The sequence below is a fragment of the Patella vulgata genome, chromosome 1, assembly GCF_932274485.2.
Source record: "Patella vulgata chromosome 1, xgPatVulg1.2, whole genome shotgun sequence".
Classification (NCBI taxonomy): domain Eukaryota; kingdom Metazoa; phylum Mollusca; class Gastropoda; family Patellidae; genus Patella; species Patella vulgata.
Genome location: NC_065879.2, coordinates 11,992,933 through 12,012,398, shown reverse-complemented (window position 1 = coordinate 12,012,398; position 19,466 = coordinate 11,992,933). Strand labels below are relative to the sequence as shown.

At 35.6% G+C, this 19,466-nt stretch overlaps 1 protein-coding gene across 5 annotated transcripts in view; it reads left to right on the top strand.

Moving 5' to 3' along the window:
- LOC126808629 (ATP-dependent RNA helicase A) overlaps positions 1 to 19,466 on the top strand; it is a 37,297-nt gene that overhangs the window by 6,073 nt on the left and 11,758 nt on the right. For 2 of the 5 annotated variants that reach the window (XM_056100676.1, XM_050533517.2), the window contains exons 6-23: positions 1,094 to 1,233; positions 3,945 to 3,991; positions 4,707 to 4,843; positions 5,502 to 5,591; positions 7,072 to 7,248; positions 8,253 to 8,330; positions 8,928 to 9,047; positions 9,803 to 9,874; positions 10,509 to 10,650; positions 11,503 to 11,585; positions 12,815 to 12,971; positions 13,796 to 13,914; positions 14,544 to 14,642; positions 14,828 to 14,942; positions 15,827 to 15,921; positions 16,785 to 16,858; positions 17,373 to 17,525; positions 18,584 to 18,744. In XM_056100676.1, coding sequence (XP_055956651.1) covers positions 1,094 to 1,233; positions 3,945 to 3,991; positions 4,707 to 4,843; positions 5,502 to 5,591; positions 7,072 to 7,248; positions 8,253 to 8,330; positions 8,928 to 9,047; positions 9,803 to 9,874; positions 10,509 to 10,650; positions 11,503 to 11,585; positions 12,815 to 12,971; positions 13,796 to 13,914; positions 14,544 to 14,642; positions 14,828 to 14,942; positions 15,827 to 15,921; positions 16,785 to 16,858; positions 17,373 to 17,525; positions 18,584 to 18,744 — 2,059 coding nt within the window. Of the gene's footprint in view, positions 1 to 1,093; positions 1,234 to 1,863; positions 3,992 to 4,706; positions 4,844 to 5,501; positions 5,592 to 7,071; positions 7,249 to 8,252; positions 8,331 to 8,927; positions 9,048 to 9,802; positions 9,875 to 10,508; positions 10,651 to 11,502; positions 11,586 to 12,814; positions 12,972 to 13,795; positions 13,915 to 14,543; positions 14,643 to 14,827; positions 14,943 to 15,826; positions 15,922 to 16,784; positions 16,859 to 17,372; positions 17,526 to 18,583; positions 18,745 to 19,466 lie in introns of those variants that run through there. The other 3 variants (XM_056100682.1, XM_056100679.1, XM_056100681.1) reach the window with 3 other exon arrangements.

Genomic DNA, 19,466 nt, shown 5'->3' with positions numbered 1-19,466 from the left:
CCAGTTGTACGTGGCAAGGAGTAGGGTCGCCTGTCCAACCTCGTGAATTATGTAAATAAAATTAAACCATATGTTAGTCCCGAAATGACATAGTTTGTGTCAAGTGGACGTTAAACCCCATTTCTCTCTCTCTCTCATTAGCCCAGTCGGTGAATTATTGTGTAGATGAAACATTAAACCCTTTTCTGTTTATAAAGACTGAATTATTGTGTGAACGACACATTAAACAGGCATTATACAAGAGCTAAATCTGCCTATTCTGTTTATAAAGACTGAATTATGGTGTGAACAACATATTAAACAGGCATTATACAAGAGCTAAATCTGCCTATTGCAGGTCTTTTTTTAGGTCTGAAATGTTATATGAATTGATAATTAGATATTAATTAACAAAACAAGACTATAATCAACTCTCGATGCCATCCGATACTTTATATTTTTAATGGATTTAAATACGATTTGCGGTTGATGATTTAACATAAAAATAGATAATCAAGACTTTGTTTATTATCAGTAATGACAATTGACGCAACACTAATTGTATCGGCGATAACATGGCTCAGAGTGAAGTAATATGACTGAAATTTTCATCATATTCCCCTTTTCATTATCTATTTTTTCACCATTATAGCGAGAACTGTCGGCTCTTTATCTAATCTTACATAATGTCCCTTTAAACCTCTTTCCATTTGTTTGAACTTGAGTTTATGTAATAAAGTTGTTTATGGTCACCTTGTTTAAACTTGAGTTTATGTAATAAAGTTGTTTATGGTCGCATTGTTTTAACTTTAGTTTATGTAATAAAGTTGTTTATGGTCACATTGCTTAAACTCTAGTTTATGTAATAAAGTTGTTTATGCTCGCATTGTTTTAACTTTAGTTTATGTAATAAAATTGTTTATGGTCACATTGTTTTAACTTTAGTTTATGTAATAACATTATTTATGGTCGCATTGTATTAACTTTATATAATAAAGTTATTTATGGTCGCATTGTTTTAACTTTAGTTTATATAATATAGTTGTTTATGGTCACATTGTTTAAACTCTAGTTTGTGTAATAAAGTTGTTTATAATCTGATTATTTGTTTCAGTCTGAAGATGTAGATTTAAATGCTGACCTGCATGGAAATTGGACGTTAGAAAATGCTAAAAGTCGCCTTCATCAATTTATGCAGATGAATAAAATTCAGTCTGATTATAAATACAGCGTTGTTGGACCCGATCATAACAGGTATACATATAGGCTTCATTTCATTTTAATCTATATAGGGTGCAACTAAGTATGGTTTCATGGTCGAGAGCAAGACATTAAGTAATATATTGATATTGGACGAGGCGTCGGCCGAGTGTTGTTTCAATATATTACGCTATCTCGTTAGCTCCAGACCATTAAACAACTTAAAATACAGACACTATCCCACACATGCTTTTCAATGAAATACGTCACGCGAGTCCAATACTTCATCTAGTATAGATGATGTACAATTGGCAAGTTGCCTGTACATTATTGGAAATAATGGTACGCCAACATCAAAGGATGACGTTACATCTGTATTTTAATTCATGTTAGTCGGCATATAGGGTGCAGTTAATTCATGTTAGTAGGCATATACATGTAGGGTACAAATTATGTTACGCCTACATAGGGTGCAATTTATGTTGGTCTACATAAAGGAGGAAATTCCTATTAGTCATCATGATGAAAGCTATTTATAGATTATACAACATACAGTTTGTTTTTGCACAAAGACACATTGTTTTTCATGTTCAGTAAAAAAAGAAACTATGCTTCACTAACTTTGAAAGTTTGTGTGTGGCATTTGCTTTTTTGGGGAGGGGGAAAAGTGTAAAATTTTACACAGCTTCATCTATACTAAAGAGTACTCAAATGCAATCAATATATTAACAGTAAACTTGAATTCAGTTAGATTTTTTAAAAAAACGCACATCAAAAGATTTTAGCTAGGATTACAGGTGACATGTAATCAAGGATACAGAATGTTAACAAATTTTCAATTCAGCAAATCTTTGTATACAAAATTTAAGAGATTCAACTTTCACAATATTGCAAGTTTCAGGTACCTTAATCCCACAAGTTACATTATAAACTTGGACCAACACAGAGTTTCTTCCAATTTAAGTTAAATTTAATCCCAGTTAATTCCAGATGTGTACCATGTCATTTGTGTACAACACTCCTTTTAAACTTTTTGATCCATGCCAAGTTTTATAGAAACGTTTTTAAAGACTTGCTTTTTTAATTCATTGTTTGTTATTATTATTTTATTTTCGTATGTGGTTGCTTTCTGTTGTTGATGTGCCAGATATACAGTGTAAAATGTGACAGGACGTACTACAGGTTCCTTTTTTTCCAGGCTTGGAAATGGACATAGATCCTTGAAATATAGATTAATTTCATCATTCAATATGTATTAGCTTTATTTTAGTTGAAACTGTCTTCAGTTCTTCATATAGATATGAATTCAGTTTAAATTTTACATTATTTTTATGGTCTATTTTGCCAAGGAACCTAAACTGGTTTTGAAAAGTTTTTAAAACTGGTTTTGGTTCGAGAAATGTTGCATTATCCAAGGCTCTTTCAAATAGTAGTATTTCTTCAGATTTACTTTACATTAATGCTAAAAAATTTATTAGTGAGATATGCTAACAATTGTTTTAATATCTTGAAAAGAAAGGACAATTCTTTTGATAGATAAGTTCAAGTTTTCATTTCGCATCAAATGACTTGAAAAGAATTGATTTAGCCAGAAATTCTGTTTATATACATGATTCTGTTAGAGATATTATAGCCATTTGAAACAAAAAAGTATTATTATTTGAAAGAGAAATGATTTTAATGAACAAAACACAACCAGAATATCTTGTTTGTAGACAGACATCTTGAAATGATGAAAGGATTGTTAAAATATCCGAACAATCTTCCATCATGAAAATAATATAGATTGTCAACATTTTCACAAAGTCGAATAGATTCCTAACTCAACAGACAAGGACAAATGTATTCAATCCCAAAATTACCAAAATCCCTGAATGGTAGCCAATTTAAAATATTTGAACAAATATCTTCTTGAGTTGAACATTTTCAAAAAGCGTAAATCAAATGTTTACATTTAAATAGCAAATTAGAATTTCGATTGGAACAAACTAAGTACAAACCTAGCAATAAAACTTGTGAGAAACAATACATACCCTTTTTAGTGAAATCACTAAAGAAGTTATGGTGGATTTTGTGAACAGAAAATGTTGACTTTGAAATCTCGGGATGTTTGTCTACAGAAAGATTTTGGTTCCATCTGGAAGCCATCCCTGAATCGGGAAGCGAAGGTAAGAAACTGTGTACAAAGTTAGTATTGCATTTATGGTAATATTCATCTTTTATAGCTCTGTCTGGTAGATTTCTGTTATTAACATTATTTTAAAGTGATATGTTATAAATTATATAAAAATGTTTGCTAAATTGCACTTAATAGATTACTTTGCAGTTGAACTCTAATAAGATGGAGTATGTAGAGAAACAGCTGCCATGGCAAAATTCCATGTAACGATGGAAGAAGTGAATATGCAATTCTTTTTATCTACCTTGGCAGTTGGAATTCGATATGACAGTAGGTCGTAGTGCAGCTGTCCAGGCAAGATTTCCGTCAAAGATCACTGTATGGCATATGCCCGTCTTCATTAGTCCAGTTCGGAGCAGAACAGTAGGACAATTCATTTGTACACAGGACCTCGGTTTTCTTAGGAAACAAAAATTCCCATACATTTATTTGAAATCAGAAAATAAAATATCAGTCCAAATAACCTTTAAGAATTATTCAAATTCAAAAAAATAATGTGAGCCCACTTGACAAGACCTAAAATCCCTTACACTTGTATTCCTATTTTTTTGTGATTCTGACGTTATTTTACTTTGTTTTATTGCAGGAGTTTTTTGTGTGAAATGAGTTTTTTTGTGAAGAAGTTACGACAAAGTAAGTGTAATCATTTTGTAAATCTTTTCAACTTCTCTGAAATAATTTGGAAAATTGGAGATTTTACTTTAAATTCATTGTTTAATAATAATATGTAAACTTTTAGCACTTGGTATCTTTGTAAATCATTACTTTCCCGCTAGTTGAAATTGACACTTGTACATTAATTTTCGTAGCTCATTTTCGAAACCGTCCATAAATAGTTCACTAATATTCACATAATTCAAATGGTTTGAGATCTAAAGGGTTAAGAGAATGTAGGTTCTTTCACTTGTCTGTAGGTTTTTCTTTGTTTTACTCCCTCCATACCTTTCTTGTAACATACATGCAACCTTGATTCTTTGGTGAAATTGGAGTGTCCAGTACAGGGGGCTTGGATGGCGCAATGGTTAGCGTGTGCGCGCTGAATCATAAGGTCTGTCATCGAGTCAACTGGCGTGGTTTCGATTCCCTGGTTGTACGTGACAAGGAGTAGGGTCCTCTGGTTTTCTCCCACTGGTACAGACCTCTATGTGCAAGGAAATTATTGAAATAAAAGTGAACCATATGTTATTCCCGAAATGACCTATTTTGTATCTAACTGCCTGTTAGATAAGTCATTGGGTCAAAGGGGGAGGTTTTGCTTCCCAGATTGTATGTTAATCCCGAAATAACCTAGTTTGTGTCGAGTAGATGTTGAACCCCATTTCTCTATATATATATTTATATATTGTAGATATTCATTCTAAAGAACATGGTTCAAATAAACAAGTAGCATCCAAGTCATGTGCTCTGTCACTAGTTAGACAACTGTATCATATGAAAGTTATAGAAGCTTATACAGGGGAGAAACGAAAGAAAGATGCAGAACAGGTAAAAGATACATTTATATACTTAAAATCATGATGTATTTATATAAACTCCTGCCATTGACTATAGGGGGGATCACTGTGTCTAAGTGGATAAGACGCTGGCTCGCTAGCCTGGAGGTCGTATGTTCGATCCCTGCATTGGCCGAGAAAGTTCATCCAGATTTTCTGGCATGGTTCTCCCTTGTCAGTGATGCAGGACGGAGGGCCTGACAAGGACAGCTGTCTAGTCGTTTGGATGGGGTGAAAAACCGAGGTCTCGTGTACACATTGCTGTGCACGTAAAAGATCCCTTGACAGTTGGAATTCAGTATAAGAGTAGACAGTAGTGCAGCTGTCCGGGCAAAATTTCCCTCATAGAACACTGTATGGCGTATGCCCGTTTTCATTAGCCCAGTTCGGAGCAGAACAGTAGGACGTTAAACTCCATTTCATTTCATTGACTATAGTAAGATAGTTTGTACATAAGTGTCTACACAACATGGAGCAATCACAACAAGCAGCAAACACAACGTGGAGCATGTGACGTTAAACGCATTTGAGAAAAGCAAACCAGTACTTTTAGAAAAATTGGAAAGAAAAATTTTAAGTTATATCAAGTGATTAATTTAATTTTAGATTCCACCATATGGAATTGTATCAAGTGATTTATTATCTTTTAGATTCCACCATATGAAGTTGTGTCAACAGAGGAATTAGAACAACAAGTGGATGAAGTTTTAAGAAAATGGAGTATAGATCCAACGACACAGGTTCGTTAAAACAGACACCTGGTGTCTTCTACCACGAAATAGCTTCTTGATCCCCTAGGGGAGTTAGGTGGCCAAATGGTTATGGTCTGTCATTGAACATGTCAAGGGGTAGGGTCACCTGTTCAACCAAGTGAATTATTCAAATAAAAATTGAACCATATGTTAGTCCTGAAATGACCTAGTTTGTGTCGCGTGGATGTTAAACCTCTTGATCCCCTGGCTAAAGTTGTAAATAGTAATATAGTAGATCGTAGCGACACTGTGTGAGTAATATTTATCTCAGAATACACGGCATGACATTATATCTTTCTTTATTAACTCAGTGGTGCAGAGCACCATTAAAGTTGATTTCATTTTTTTTAAACTGTCATTCGATGGAGGACGGAGGGCTTGACAAGGACAGCTGTCTAGTCGTTTGTATGGTAAGAAAAACCAAGGTCCCATGTACACATTGGTGTGCCTAGGGCTGGGTATCGATAGTGATTTTTACTATCGATAATCGGCAATGAAATGTTGGTCGATAATCGATAGTATCGAAAACAAACTTATTTTCACGGTCGTCATCAAGACTGGATACAGTGACAGTGTAAGCTCAAAGTTCAAAACCATACGAAGTTGCGAAAGATCGTTTGCTCCTGTCTAAGGAGATTTATTTGGAAAACATTAATAAAACTTGTTATATCACGTATATATACGTAAATTGATGTTGTTTATTATTAAAATAATGCAGCTGTGGTTCCGAATGAAGAAATATCGTAAATAATTATGTTAAGGGACCAAAATGAACATGTTCCGATTCAAAACATTTCGTACGTGCGTGCGAAAATATCAATATGGCAGACGAATTCTGAAGCTTGCAAAGGGAAATAACTCTAACTTTGTTTACACATCCGGGTATCTCCGATTTAGCGATATTCAACAATAATTTCTTCAAAACTAAAGTAACGTTTCAATGAGAGTGAATTTATGAAAACGGCTGTTTAATAACCAGTCACAATTTTGTTATGTGTTACATTGATACTTGATAGTAATTAAAGTGAGCGGTGTATTATGATTAACATTGACATTTCAGACGCAAAGAAAAATAGACGAAGAGCGATAATCGAGAGTAACCCACCGCTATCGATAGTGCTTTTCTGGGCCGTCCAATCGATACTATCGATTTATATCGATATTTTACCCAGCCCTAGGTGTGCCCGTTAAAGATTCCTTGACAGTTGGAATTCGATATAAGAGTAGGCTGTAGTGCCGCTATCCGGGCAAATAGCACACTATGACGTATGCCTGTCTTCATTAGCCCAGTTCGGAGCAGAACAGTAGGACGTTAAATCCCATTTCATTTCATTTAAACTGTCATTCGCATATTAACTTGTTTTAATTATATTTCATTTTTGTTTTTGTCTGTTTTGATAAATAAATCAGTAGCTGTTTTCCATAAGTATGTTTATAGTTTATTTATCTTTCTTATTTGATATATTAGCAGGGACATGGTAATAATGAGGAAGGAACAGGAATGTCTCTCTTGTGTCCTCTTTCTTTAGATGAATTTGAACCAGCTCCAAAACGAGGGGGATCAGGTGTTGTCTCTTGGTCACCCCCTCAACCCAATTGGAATCCTTGGACTAACTGTAACATTGATGAAGGTCCTCTAGCATCGGTGAGTAAGATACCCTCCCTCGTAATAATGACTTGTATTATAACTATAGACAATCTAAGCTTAAAACCATTCTTGTGCAGGGGAGTAAACAAGGTTAAATAAACTTCCAGACTATTGTCAGAAGCCGCTCTGACAGGCTATAAAATAATACCAGCATTTGTCGGGAATAGCTCATGAAGGGTTAATTCACTGTGACAGTGTGAGTCATTATTTGTATCTTTCAGAAAGAATTGACATTCCATGGCTTGATCCATGTCCTTGAATTGTTCATTTATCATTCAATTAAGGCAACAAAATCGAAACATCATCAGTAGATAATCTTATGCAGACATATTTGAAAAATCATCTGCAATAGAGGTTGAAATTTTACAAATTTTGAAATAACCATATTTTGTAAATATAATGTGAGTGTAAATCTCATGGTTGTAGGTGACAGAGAACATGCTTAACTACCTAAACTGATGGGATGCCTTCAGTTCCTCCTTCTACTAAAAATGAGCTCTGCAGAGTGGACAGTAACAAATTGTAAAAATTATATCTCCAATAATTAGTTTTCAATATGTCTGAAGATGAAAAAGTTATATTAGAGATAAGTCACGGAATCATGCAATCTGATTGAAATACAGATTTATATTTGTTTAGTTTTTTTTATACTTTCGATAGCCTCTACTACATGATGATCTGACCAGTTGTATTGGGAGGTCGTGTCAGGGGTCATATGAGGGGCTTTTGACCCTATGATGTCAGACATTAGATTAACCAATCAGCGTTGATGTTTCTAGTAGGATACCCACAGTTCTGTGCATCGCACGTCAAGAACTTGCTGCAACAGACCGTTTCCTTGGCTAATCCGTCACATCAACCGAAACGGTGGTAATATAACAACTCTTCCAGAACCTAGTGTAGTAAAGACAAGTAAAACGAAATTTTAAACTATAAAAAAAATGAAACGAAATAGGATCTGTGTTTTGATCAGATTGGGAATGAATGAAACTATATTTCAGGCATCAATGGAGCAGATAAGCGAAGACTTGTACAACAACTTAGAAAGACAGAAAAATGAAGATTCGGTTTTACAAAAGGTACAAGAAAATATAGTTTAACATAAAAATATTAAATTCACTAGTATCATTTACTAATTTCACTCTACTGGTTCCTTTCATGATTGAAACTTGTCCTTGCTTGACGGCTGATTCTTCTGAAACCTCTTACATTATATTCCGTTTGTTCGTTCCTGGATTTTTACTTCCACTTCCACCAGGTGTGTGTGTGTGGGGGGGGGGGGTCATTGAGTGATTTCAATTCCCAGCTTGAACGTGACAAATAGTAGAGTCGCTTGTCCCGCCTCATGGGTTTTCTCCGGGTCCTCCAGTTTCCTCCCACTGCTAAAGACCCCTACGTGCAAGTGAATTATTGAAATAAAATTGAACCATGTGTTAGTCCTGAAATGACCTAGTTTGTGTCGAGTGGACGTTAAACCCCATTTCTCTCTCTCGTTCATTCCTGGAGTTTTACGTCCACCAGGTGTGGGGTGGGGGGGATGTCATTTGAGTGGTTTCGATTCCCAGCTCGAATGTGACAAGTAGTAGAGTCGATTGTCCCGCCTTATGGGTTTTCTCTGGGTCCTCAGTTTTCCTCCCACTGTATGTTTAAATATGTATGTTGTTATATAATTGTAGATGATGGAAGAGAGAGGAAAATTACCTGTATCTAATACACATGATCATATATTACAAGCTATCAATAAATCACCTGTTGTTATTATACGAGGTGAAACAGGATGTGGTAAAACTACACAGGTAATATCACTTTCTAACCCAGTATTATATATGTCATTCTTATTAGTACCGTGGGGGGAGGGGGGGTCTAGTGGTGTAATGCTTGCACTTTCTAATTAGTTTTCAACCCAGTATTATATATGTCATTCTTATTGGTACCGTGGGGGGGGGGGGTGTCTAGTGGTGTAATGCTTGCACTTTCTAATTAGTTTTCAACCCAGTATTATATATGTCATTCTTATTAGAACCGGGGGTGGGGGGGGGGTTTGTATGGTGGTGTAATGCTTGCACTTTCTAATTAGTTTCGAACCCAGTATTATATATATCATTCTTATTAGAACCGGGGGTGGGGGGTCTAGTGGTGTAATGCTTGCACCTTCTTATTAGTTTCCAACCCAGTATTGTATATGTCATTCTTATTGGTACCGTGGGGGGGGGGGGGGGGTCTTGTGGTGTAATGCTTGCACTTTCTAATTAGTTTCCAACCCAGTATTATATATATCATTCTTATTAGTCCGGGGGTGGGGGTCCTAGTAATGTAATGCATGCACTTTAGATCAGAATGTGCTAATATATGTCCCTGATCCTTTGGTTTCCTCCGACTGCTAAAGAAAACTGCATACAAGCCAATTTGTGAAATAAAAATTGAACCATATGTTAGTCCCAAAATGACTCGATGACGTAGTTTGTTTTTAGTGGACATTATACACCTATCCTACCCTGGATACATTAGATTATGTTTTGTTAATCATATCGTTTTGTTGGTTTTTTTCCAGATACCCCAGTTTATATTGGATCAGATGATAAATCAAGGACGTGGATCAGATTGTAATATAATTGTCACACAGGTAATATTGTTGTCAAACAGGTAATATAGTTGTCAAACGAGCACAATTGATATTATGTAATTTGCAGTACGATTTTTTTGATATATCCGCAAAGTGGCTGAAAATTGTTTCTCAAAGAAGCTCTTTCAAGACAAAATTGTTTTGATAGTACCCTTTTATCCCACAATAAAGGAAGTCAAGGGAGGGATATCAATCATTGGTTTTATTCTAAAAGCATGACATTTCGACAAGTATCTTCTCTTCATTATTAAGCACAATGACAATTAGCAAACGTGAGGTCACAATAAGAAAAAGTAAAAACGGTATAAGAGCCCACGAAAAATGACAAGATAATTGAGATACTAAAAAAAAAACATTGTAACTAAAGAGTAATAATTAACCAGAATAATAATTATAATTAACTAGTTGCAAGGACCATTAAATGATACCATAGGTTAACAAAGTAAAGTTGATACCATAGGTTAACAAGGTAAAGTTGATACCATAGGTTAACAAGGTAAAGTTGATACCATAGGTTAACAAAGTAAAGTTGATACCATAGGTTAACAAAGTAAAGTTGATACCATAGGTTAACAAAGTAAAGTTGATACCATAGGTTCCCAGTTTACAGGTAAATTTTGTTTTCTTAATTCAGCCTAGAAGAATTAGTGCTGTGTCTATAGCTGAGAGAGTTGCCAGTGAAAGAGCTGAAAATCTGGGTTTATCGACTGGCTACAGCGTTAGATTTGAGACAGTTATACCCAGACCGTATGGTTCCATTATGTACTGTACTGTTGGTAAGTAGACAAGATTATCCTGTAATGTTCTATTGCATTTGTGTGATGTTCGGAGGTTGAGAGGTCTAACATGTCAATTTAAGATCATTTGAGGATACATTATTCAAGAGCTAAATCTGCCTATTGCAGGTCTTTCTTTAGGCTTTAGATGTTTTATAAATTATTAATTAGACATTAGTTTATTAACATAACAAGACCATAATCAATTATCGTGCCATCGTATACACAAGATTTTAACTAGATTAGAACGGTTTGGCCATTTAATGATTTAATTTAAAAATTGGGAAGTGAGGCTAAGCCTCGAATATACTGGTACATTGGTTATGATAATACACAATCAATGCACACATCTTGTCAAAACTATAAACAGTGATAACTTTGCTCAGAATAATGTAATTTGAATGACATTTTCAATATATTCATTTTGTATTATCTATTTTTAAATTATTATAGCAAGAAAGGTCAGCTCTTTATCTAAATCTTACATAATGTATCTTTAACTATTATAGCAAAAACGACCAGCTCTTTATCTAAATCTTACATAATGTATCATTGAGCCTTGTGGCTTGGTTTCGATTCAAAGCTTGTATGTGAAAGGAGTATTGTTAACTACCCATCCTTGTGGGGTTTTTTCCAGGTCCTCTGGTTTCCTCCCACTACCAAAGACCCCTATCCTAGAGCGAATTGTTGAAAAATTTTTTTACAGTGTTATTCCCTGACTTACGTTGTTTGTGTTGAGTGGATGTTAAACCCCATTTCTCACTCACACAGTTTATACCTGTCTTTATGAGCCTGGATGTTGTAGACAAGTAGGTTGTTAAATAAACCCAATTAATTTCTTCCATATTCCAGGAACTTTATTACGAAGATTAGAGAATGGATTAAGAGGAATATCTCATGTTATTGTTGATGAAATTCATGAGCGAGATCTGAATGTGAGTAACAAAATTGTGGCAGATTATCGAAAAGCCTGTTCGATCCCTGCATTAGCGGAGAAAGTTCATCCAGATTTTCCGGCGTGGTTCCCCCTTGTCAGTGATGCAGGACAGAGGGCCTGACAAGGACAGCTGTCTAGTCGTTCGGATGGGACGAAAAACCGAGGTCCCGTGTATATATTGGAATGCATGTAAAAGACCCCCTGGCAGTTGGAATTCGATATAAGAGTAGGCGATAGTGCCGCTGCTCAGGCAAAATTTTCCTCATAGCACACTGTATGGCGTATGCCCATCTTCATTAGCCCAGTATAGGAGCAGAACAGTAGGACGTTAAACCCCATTTCATTTCATTTATCGAAAAGCCATTTTCATAAATTCACTCTCATTTAAATGTTACATTTTATAATTTACGTTTATATACATGAAATAACTAGCTTTATTTAAACATATATTATGCAAGAGCTAAATCTGCCAATTGCAGGTCTTTCTTTAGGCCTGAGTGGGTTTTCTCCGGGTCCTCCGGTTTCCTCCATCTGCTAAAGACCCCTACCTGCAAGCGAATTATTGAAATAAAATTAAACCATATGTTAGTCCCGAAATGACCTAGTCTGTGTCGTGTGGACGTTAAACCCCATTTCTCTCTCTCGCTCTTTCTTAGGCCTGAAATGTTATCTAAATTATTAATTAGACAATTAACTTATCCAGACCATAATCAACTCTCGATGTCATCGCTAGCCTGCGATAATTACTGGATTATAATCCGATCTGCTGCTCAATGCTCATTCATGATTAAATCAAAAAATGGATAATCGAGACTATGTTTTTTATCGTACCGACTTTAGTATTGATGATCGAGGCTAGGCCCAAAATTCAATCACTAAATTCTCGATTCAGAGTGGATCAATTTGACTGAAATTTTCAGCAAATTCCCTTTACATTATCTAATATTTAACCATTATAGTGAGAACTGCCAGCTCTTTATCTAATCTCCCATAATATATCTTTAATGTATTCCATAATCTGTCTTTCACAACTCGTGTACTTTTGAACTTTGACAAGCTTGACCGTGTATGGATGGACATTTCATTGCCGCTAATTGCTAGTAAAAAGAACTATCACACCCAGGCCTTTTGCTGGCCATTTGAATTTCTTCCTCTCAGGAATTTTTTTTACTCAATTTGACGAAGATGTCGGCAACCTGGATTTTCAATGTTTGCTTTCTCTTACAGACTGATTTCTTATTGGTGATGTTACGTGACATGGTTTTTGCTTTCCCACAACTGAGAGTAGTTCTCATGTCTGCTACAGTTGATACATCTTTGTTTGCCGAATATTTCGGTAATTGTGATGTTGTGGAGGTTTATGGTAGAGCTCATCCAGTTCAAGGTAATTCATTCCATCAAGTATTCTAGTCTGGAAATAAGGCATCAGTGACAGACATAGGCAGACACAATTTGATTCCTTGTCAGGCACAGTCCCTCTTGTCATTTGTTTGGAATTGTTTGTCTTTATTTTTTGGTGTTTTTATTGACACATGTCCAGCATAAATTTCAAATTGTCAGGCGCATGTCCAGAAGTGGGAGGGGGTCTATGGTGTCCAGGCGCGCCCCTGCAAACGCATAGCATATTTTTCTCTCCTAGATTCATGGAAACAACATAAAATAAAAACAAACTAAAGTGCAAAGTATTTCGGCCGTTTTGGCTTACTCCACTGTAATTCTATACATGTATGCACCTAAATGAGCAAAAATATTGTCTCAAAGGTTTCTGATTTTATCAAATTCGCGGGCGTTGTCTCAACATGTCCCTGGATAGTTTAGATATTTAGTCCCAAAATGACCTTGTTAGTGTTGCTTGGTTGTTAAACGGTTAAACACCATTGTTCTCCCTCCCTATGCCAAATGCACAAAATGTTGTCACTTCAAGTCCAACCAGAAACCAGAACCATTCATGGCCTCTTTTTGGAGAGAAAAGTACCTGACATATGTAGGATTTCTGGTAATGATAATATTGTGATAAATGTTAAAAATTGGGCGGTTATATGGCCGAATGGTTAGCATGTGCGCACTGTATCATAAGGTCTGTCATTGAGTCAACTGACATGGTTTCGATTCCCTGCTTGTACATGACAAGGAGTAGGGTTGTCTTTCCAACCTCATGGGTTTTCTTCGGGTTAGAAATTTACAGCTTGGGTTCGTTTATATTTGTAGATTATTTCCTAGAAGATTGTGTTCAGATGTTGAACTTTGTCCCTCCTCCCCCGGATAGAAAACGTAAGAAAGGTGGGGGAGGAGATTCATCAGATCTGCCAGATGATGGAGAAAAAGAGGTGGGTAGAAAATAAACAGTATTTGGTTGCTCCTCTCAAAAACTTTGAGTTCTGAATTTTTAAACAAAACATGTGGGTGGGTGGCCGAATGGTTAACGTGTGCGCATTGTATCAGACGGTCTGTCATTGAGTCAAGTGACGTGGTTTCGATTCCCTGCTTGTACGTGACCAGAGGTAGGATTGCCTGTCCCACCTCATGGGTTTTCTATGGGTCCACCAGTTTCCACCCACTGCTAAAGACTCATACGCACAAGCGAATTATTGAAATAAAATTGAACCATATGTTAGTCCCTATATGACCTAGTTTGTGTCAAGTGGAAATTGAATCCTGATTATTAGAACATTATTGTCTTCTGAAACCGTACAGAATAAATCCCTCAGTTCAGAGAACCTGTTTACATTAGGCCAATCAGTACAGAAGTGTTGGACTTAAACCCCATTTCATTCATTAACAACTATCACTATGCCACCAATAAGTTTAAAATCATTTGGTGATAAAGCTTTTAATGTATATGGTCCACGGTTATGGATAGACTTACGAGCTGTGATGAAGTGTTCACAAACGATTGCTGTTAATCATATGTTCTTGAATTTCTATTTTCATTTTTGTTTTTTTTTTTTTTGTTTAGGAGAATTGTAATACACAGATCAGCAGTGACTATTCAGCCTCTACAAGAGCTGCCATGGAAATGTTAAATGAAAAAGAAATGTCTTTTGAACTTATTGAGGTAAAGCAATCAAAAAAAAAAAGGTTTCTAATAAATTTGAATATAAGGATGAAACTAGTTAAAAATATTCTAAACATGTACAAGTGTATTGATGATTTAGCATAAGTGCTGATTAGTTATTAAACCTATCTCTCTCTTGTAAGTAAATTGTTGTATTAATTATTATAAATGGTTTTTATTTTCAGGCTTTATTGAAATATATTAAACAACTGAATATTCCTGGTGCTGTGTTGATTTTCCTGCCAGGATGGAATTTAATCATGGCATTACAGAAATATCTAGAGATGAGTCCAGAATTTGGTAAATATCTCAAAATAAATATTTTTATTTACTGCTTGTTTTACACAGCTTTTACCTTCTTTGTGATTTCAAAAATAAAAACCTCGTGGGTTTTCTCCGGGTCCTCCGGTTTCCTCCCACTGCTAAAGACCCCTACGCACAAGCGAATTATGTAAATAAAATTAAACCATATGTTAGTCCCGAAATGACCTATTTTGTGTCGAGTGGACGTTAAACCCCATTTCTCTCTCTCTCAAAAATAAAAAAATATTTAATTTGACTAGAAATTTTGACTTAGTTTAACTCTTATGGGGAAAATTGTTCTAACAACAACTGGGAATTGTTTTCTTGGTCTCGGACATACAGTTATCCATACTAGTCATATCTACTGATTGACGATCTGATTAAAACATGGATCTTAATTTTATTTTTCACTCTAAATAGTTCTGAATAAATTGGGTGGGGGGGGGTTCCCGTCAAAGATCGTGAAGGTGAACATCGACTGAATGGTGAAAACTATTTATATTTTAACTTTTGATTTATTGTCTGTCGATCTATATAAGTGTCTTTCATAATTTAGTGCACAGCTTTTACTTGACGAAGCAGACAATTTAATAATTAACTAAAAACATCTTAACTAAACCGAACATTTCATCTAATAGAATGTGGTTAATATAAAACTCTTCCAGATCCGACTGTAGTGAAGAAAAATAAAATGAAATTTGAACTATAAAAATCGAAGTGTAATGGGCTCTGTGTTCTTTTTTGTCAGATCGACTGGTTGACAATATGTTTTCTGTAAACTTTTTCATTACTGTCAGCCTGTAATTTTATTTTGAACGGACGTAATAATTGAACTAATAAGCCATAAAGGAACATATTTTTAAATGATAAATGTATTTTAGGTCAGAAGAAATACAGGGTATTACCCCTACACTCACAGATTCCACGAGAAGATCAAAGACGTGTATTTGACCCTGTACCTCCAGATGTTACTAAGGTATTGTTTTAATTACCTCTACATGACATAATGTTGTTAAAGTGTCCTGAGGTCTTATTCACGATGGGTTAATGTGTCTGCGTTGCATTATTAGGTCTGTCATTGAGTAAAATGGTGTGGTTTTGATTCCCCGCTTGTACGTCACAAGGAGAAGAGATCGCCTGTCTAGTCCCGAAATGATCTAGTTTGTGTCAAGTGGACATCAAATCCCATCTCTCTTTCTCTCTCTCACAAAAGCTTAAACTAAACTATTTGAAAGATGCAGCCTTTTCATTAGCTAAAATCTAAAAAATTTACTAAGATTTTATTTATACTCAACCAATGAAAAGGCGGCATCCTTCAAATTGTGGGGGGTTGGATGGCTGAATGGTTAGCACGTGCGCGCTGTACCATAAAGTCTGTCATTGAGTCAACTGGCGTGGTTTCGAATCCCCGGTTGTACGTGGCAAGAAGTAGGGTCGCCTGTCCAACCTCGTGGGTTTTCTCCGGGTCCTCCGGTTTCCTCCCACTGCTAAAGACTCCTTACTCAAGCGAATTATTGAAATAAAATTAAACCATATGTTAGTCCCGAAATGACCTAGTTTGTGTCGAGTGGATGTTAAACCCCATTTCTCTCTCTCTCCCTTCAAATTGTTCAATTTAAGTTTTTCTGAATAAAACCTCTGACAACGTTTCACTCTAAGATTATGGTAGCTGGTAATCAGTTTATGCCAAATTCGACAAAAATTTCATGATTCTGATTTTTGTGATCTATTCAAAACGAAACCACTTCCTCTCAGCTCTTTAAAAGAAATCCTATTAGAAGCTGTAGTAACAAACCATGTTTTGATTTTGATTGATGTTATATTTTTTATCTATTGTAGATTATTTTATCCACTAATATAGCTGAAACAAGTGTCACTATTAATGATGTTGTGTATGTCATTGATTCCTGCAAGTAAGTAAAATCTTAAAATGATATCCAAGATTGCGTAGAATTAACTCTTTACGGTGACAATACACATATTAGCCAAGCCTATTTGGTATTTGAGCCACGATGGCTAAGTGGGTAAGACACTGGCTCATTAGCCCAAAAAGTTCATTGAGCTTTTTCAGCGTGGTTTCCCCTTGTTAGTGGTGCAGGACAGTGGGCCTAACAAGGATGGAATGAAAAACCGAGGTCTCATGTACACATTGGAGTGTTAGTAAAAGATCCCTTGGCACTTGGGATTTGATATAAGAGTAGGCTGTAGCGTCGATGTCCGGGCAAAATTTCCATTTTATCATGAAATGGAGAATCAAAACTGTTTTTTATCGTACCGACTTTAGTAATGATGATCAAGGCTAGGCCGAAAATTCAATCGCTAAATTCTCTTTCCAGAGTGGATATCTTACTGTGTATTACGAAGAATATAAGAATATGATAGGGATTATATTTTCTTTATTTGATATATATAATTCTCCTTTTTTAGAGCCAAAATGAAGCTTTTTACATCCCACAATAACATGACAAATTATGCTACAGTCTGGGCATCCAAGACCAACTTGGAACAAAGACGAGGACGTGCAGGTCGTGTTCGACCAGGTTTCTGTTTTCATCTGTGTAGTAGACCTAGATATGAAAAGTAAGTTTATTTATTTGGTAATATGAAAATGATGAGTTGCCAATTTGAATGTGAAAGTTACTCATGAGTGTGAAGCTTGCTCATTGACCAGGCCCCGAGTTCTCAAAGCATTCAGAATTTATTCAACTTTCAATTACTGTTTATGAGAGGAGGTCGGGTGTTCGATCCCTGCATTGGCCGAGAAAGTTCATCCAGATTTTCCGGCGTGGTTCTCCCTTGTCAGTGATGCAGGACAGAGGGGCTGACAAGGAAAGCTGTCTAGTCGTTCGGATGGGACGAAAAACCGAGGTCCCGTGTACACATTGGCATGCACGTAAAAGATCCCTTGGCAGTTGGAATTCGATATAAGAGTAGGCCGTAGTGCCGCTGCCCGGGCAAAATTTCCCTCATAGCACACTGTATGGCGTATGCCCGTCTTCATTAGCCCAGGTTAGGAGCAGAACAGTAGGACGTTACACCCCATTTCATTTCATTTCATTTCACTGTTTATGAGAAATATCTTTGATCCAGAAACACAAAAATTAGCACATAGTTTCTTATTTATCAAACTTTTGTCGTTTTAATATATCCAATCTATGTGCACATTTTTGTGTTTCTGGATCATAGATATTTTTCATAAACATTGATTGAAAGTTGAATAAATTTTTCTAAAGTTACATGTAAGTCTGAGAATGCTTTGTGAAATGGGTGCCAGGAGCTCCTCAAGGGCCTGGCAAGGAAAGGCGTGTAGTCATTCAGATGGGGTAAAAAGAAAAATTGAGATGTCGTATACATATTGCCATGTACATCAAGAAAACTTTGGCAGATGGAATTTCAATATGTGTAGCTATAGGCTGTGGCACTACTTTCACTTTTCTGCTCAAAATTAACCTCGTAGCACACTCACTGCAAGGCATATGTACGTCTTTTCTTGTCTGGTTGGTTCCGAAGAGTAGGATATTATTAAATCTTGATTCATTTATTTATATAACTGTCAGACTATGATTAACATATTGACAATATCTGGTGTTTAAAATAAATGGTGTAAAATTGTTCATATTATTGATATTTTCTTATAGATTAGATCAACACACAACCCCAGAGATATTCCGTACACCTCTACATGAGTGTGCTTTATCTATTAAACTACTGAGACTTGGTGAGATTGGAACCTTCCTTGCTAAAGCTGTAGAACCTCCACCATTAGATGCTGTTATTGAAGCACAAGCTATACTTAGACGTAAGTTTACTTTCATTTTATTCAAGCACATGCTAAACTTAGACCCGAGTTTACTTTCATTTTATTCAACCACAAGCTGTATTTAGACCTGAGTTTACTTTCATTTTATCCCATATCAGACGATATCTAGTTTTTCTTGGCTTAATCCATTCTAAAATGTACTTAGATTAATTAACACAGAATTTAAAAAATCACGGTCAAGAGATCTTATAACTACTGAATGGAATTGAGCCATTTTTGGACTGATATTTCTTTGAGAGATTCAACTTTTACATTATTGTAGTTTGTAAGTCAGATGCGTTAATTCTACACTTATAACTCTAATGTACAACAGTTTAAAGGCTCATTATGAGAGATTAGATAAAGAGCTGACACTTCTCGCTATAATAGTTAGAAAATAGATAATGTAAAGAGAATCTAATGAAAATTTCAAATTGCTCCACTCTGAACCAAAATTGAATTTTAAGCCTAGCCTCGATCATCATTACTAAAGTTGGTACGATAAAAAACAAAGTCTCGATTATCCATTTTGATGTTAAATCATCCTTCACAAAATTATTCAAATCCAGTAAATGGCATCAAGAGTTGATTATGGTCTGGATAAGTTAATGTCTAATTAATAATTTAGATAACATTTAAGGCGTAAAGAAAGACCTGCAACAGGCAGAGGAGTACATAATGTATGTTTAATGTCTAATTAATAATTTAGATAACATTTGAGG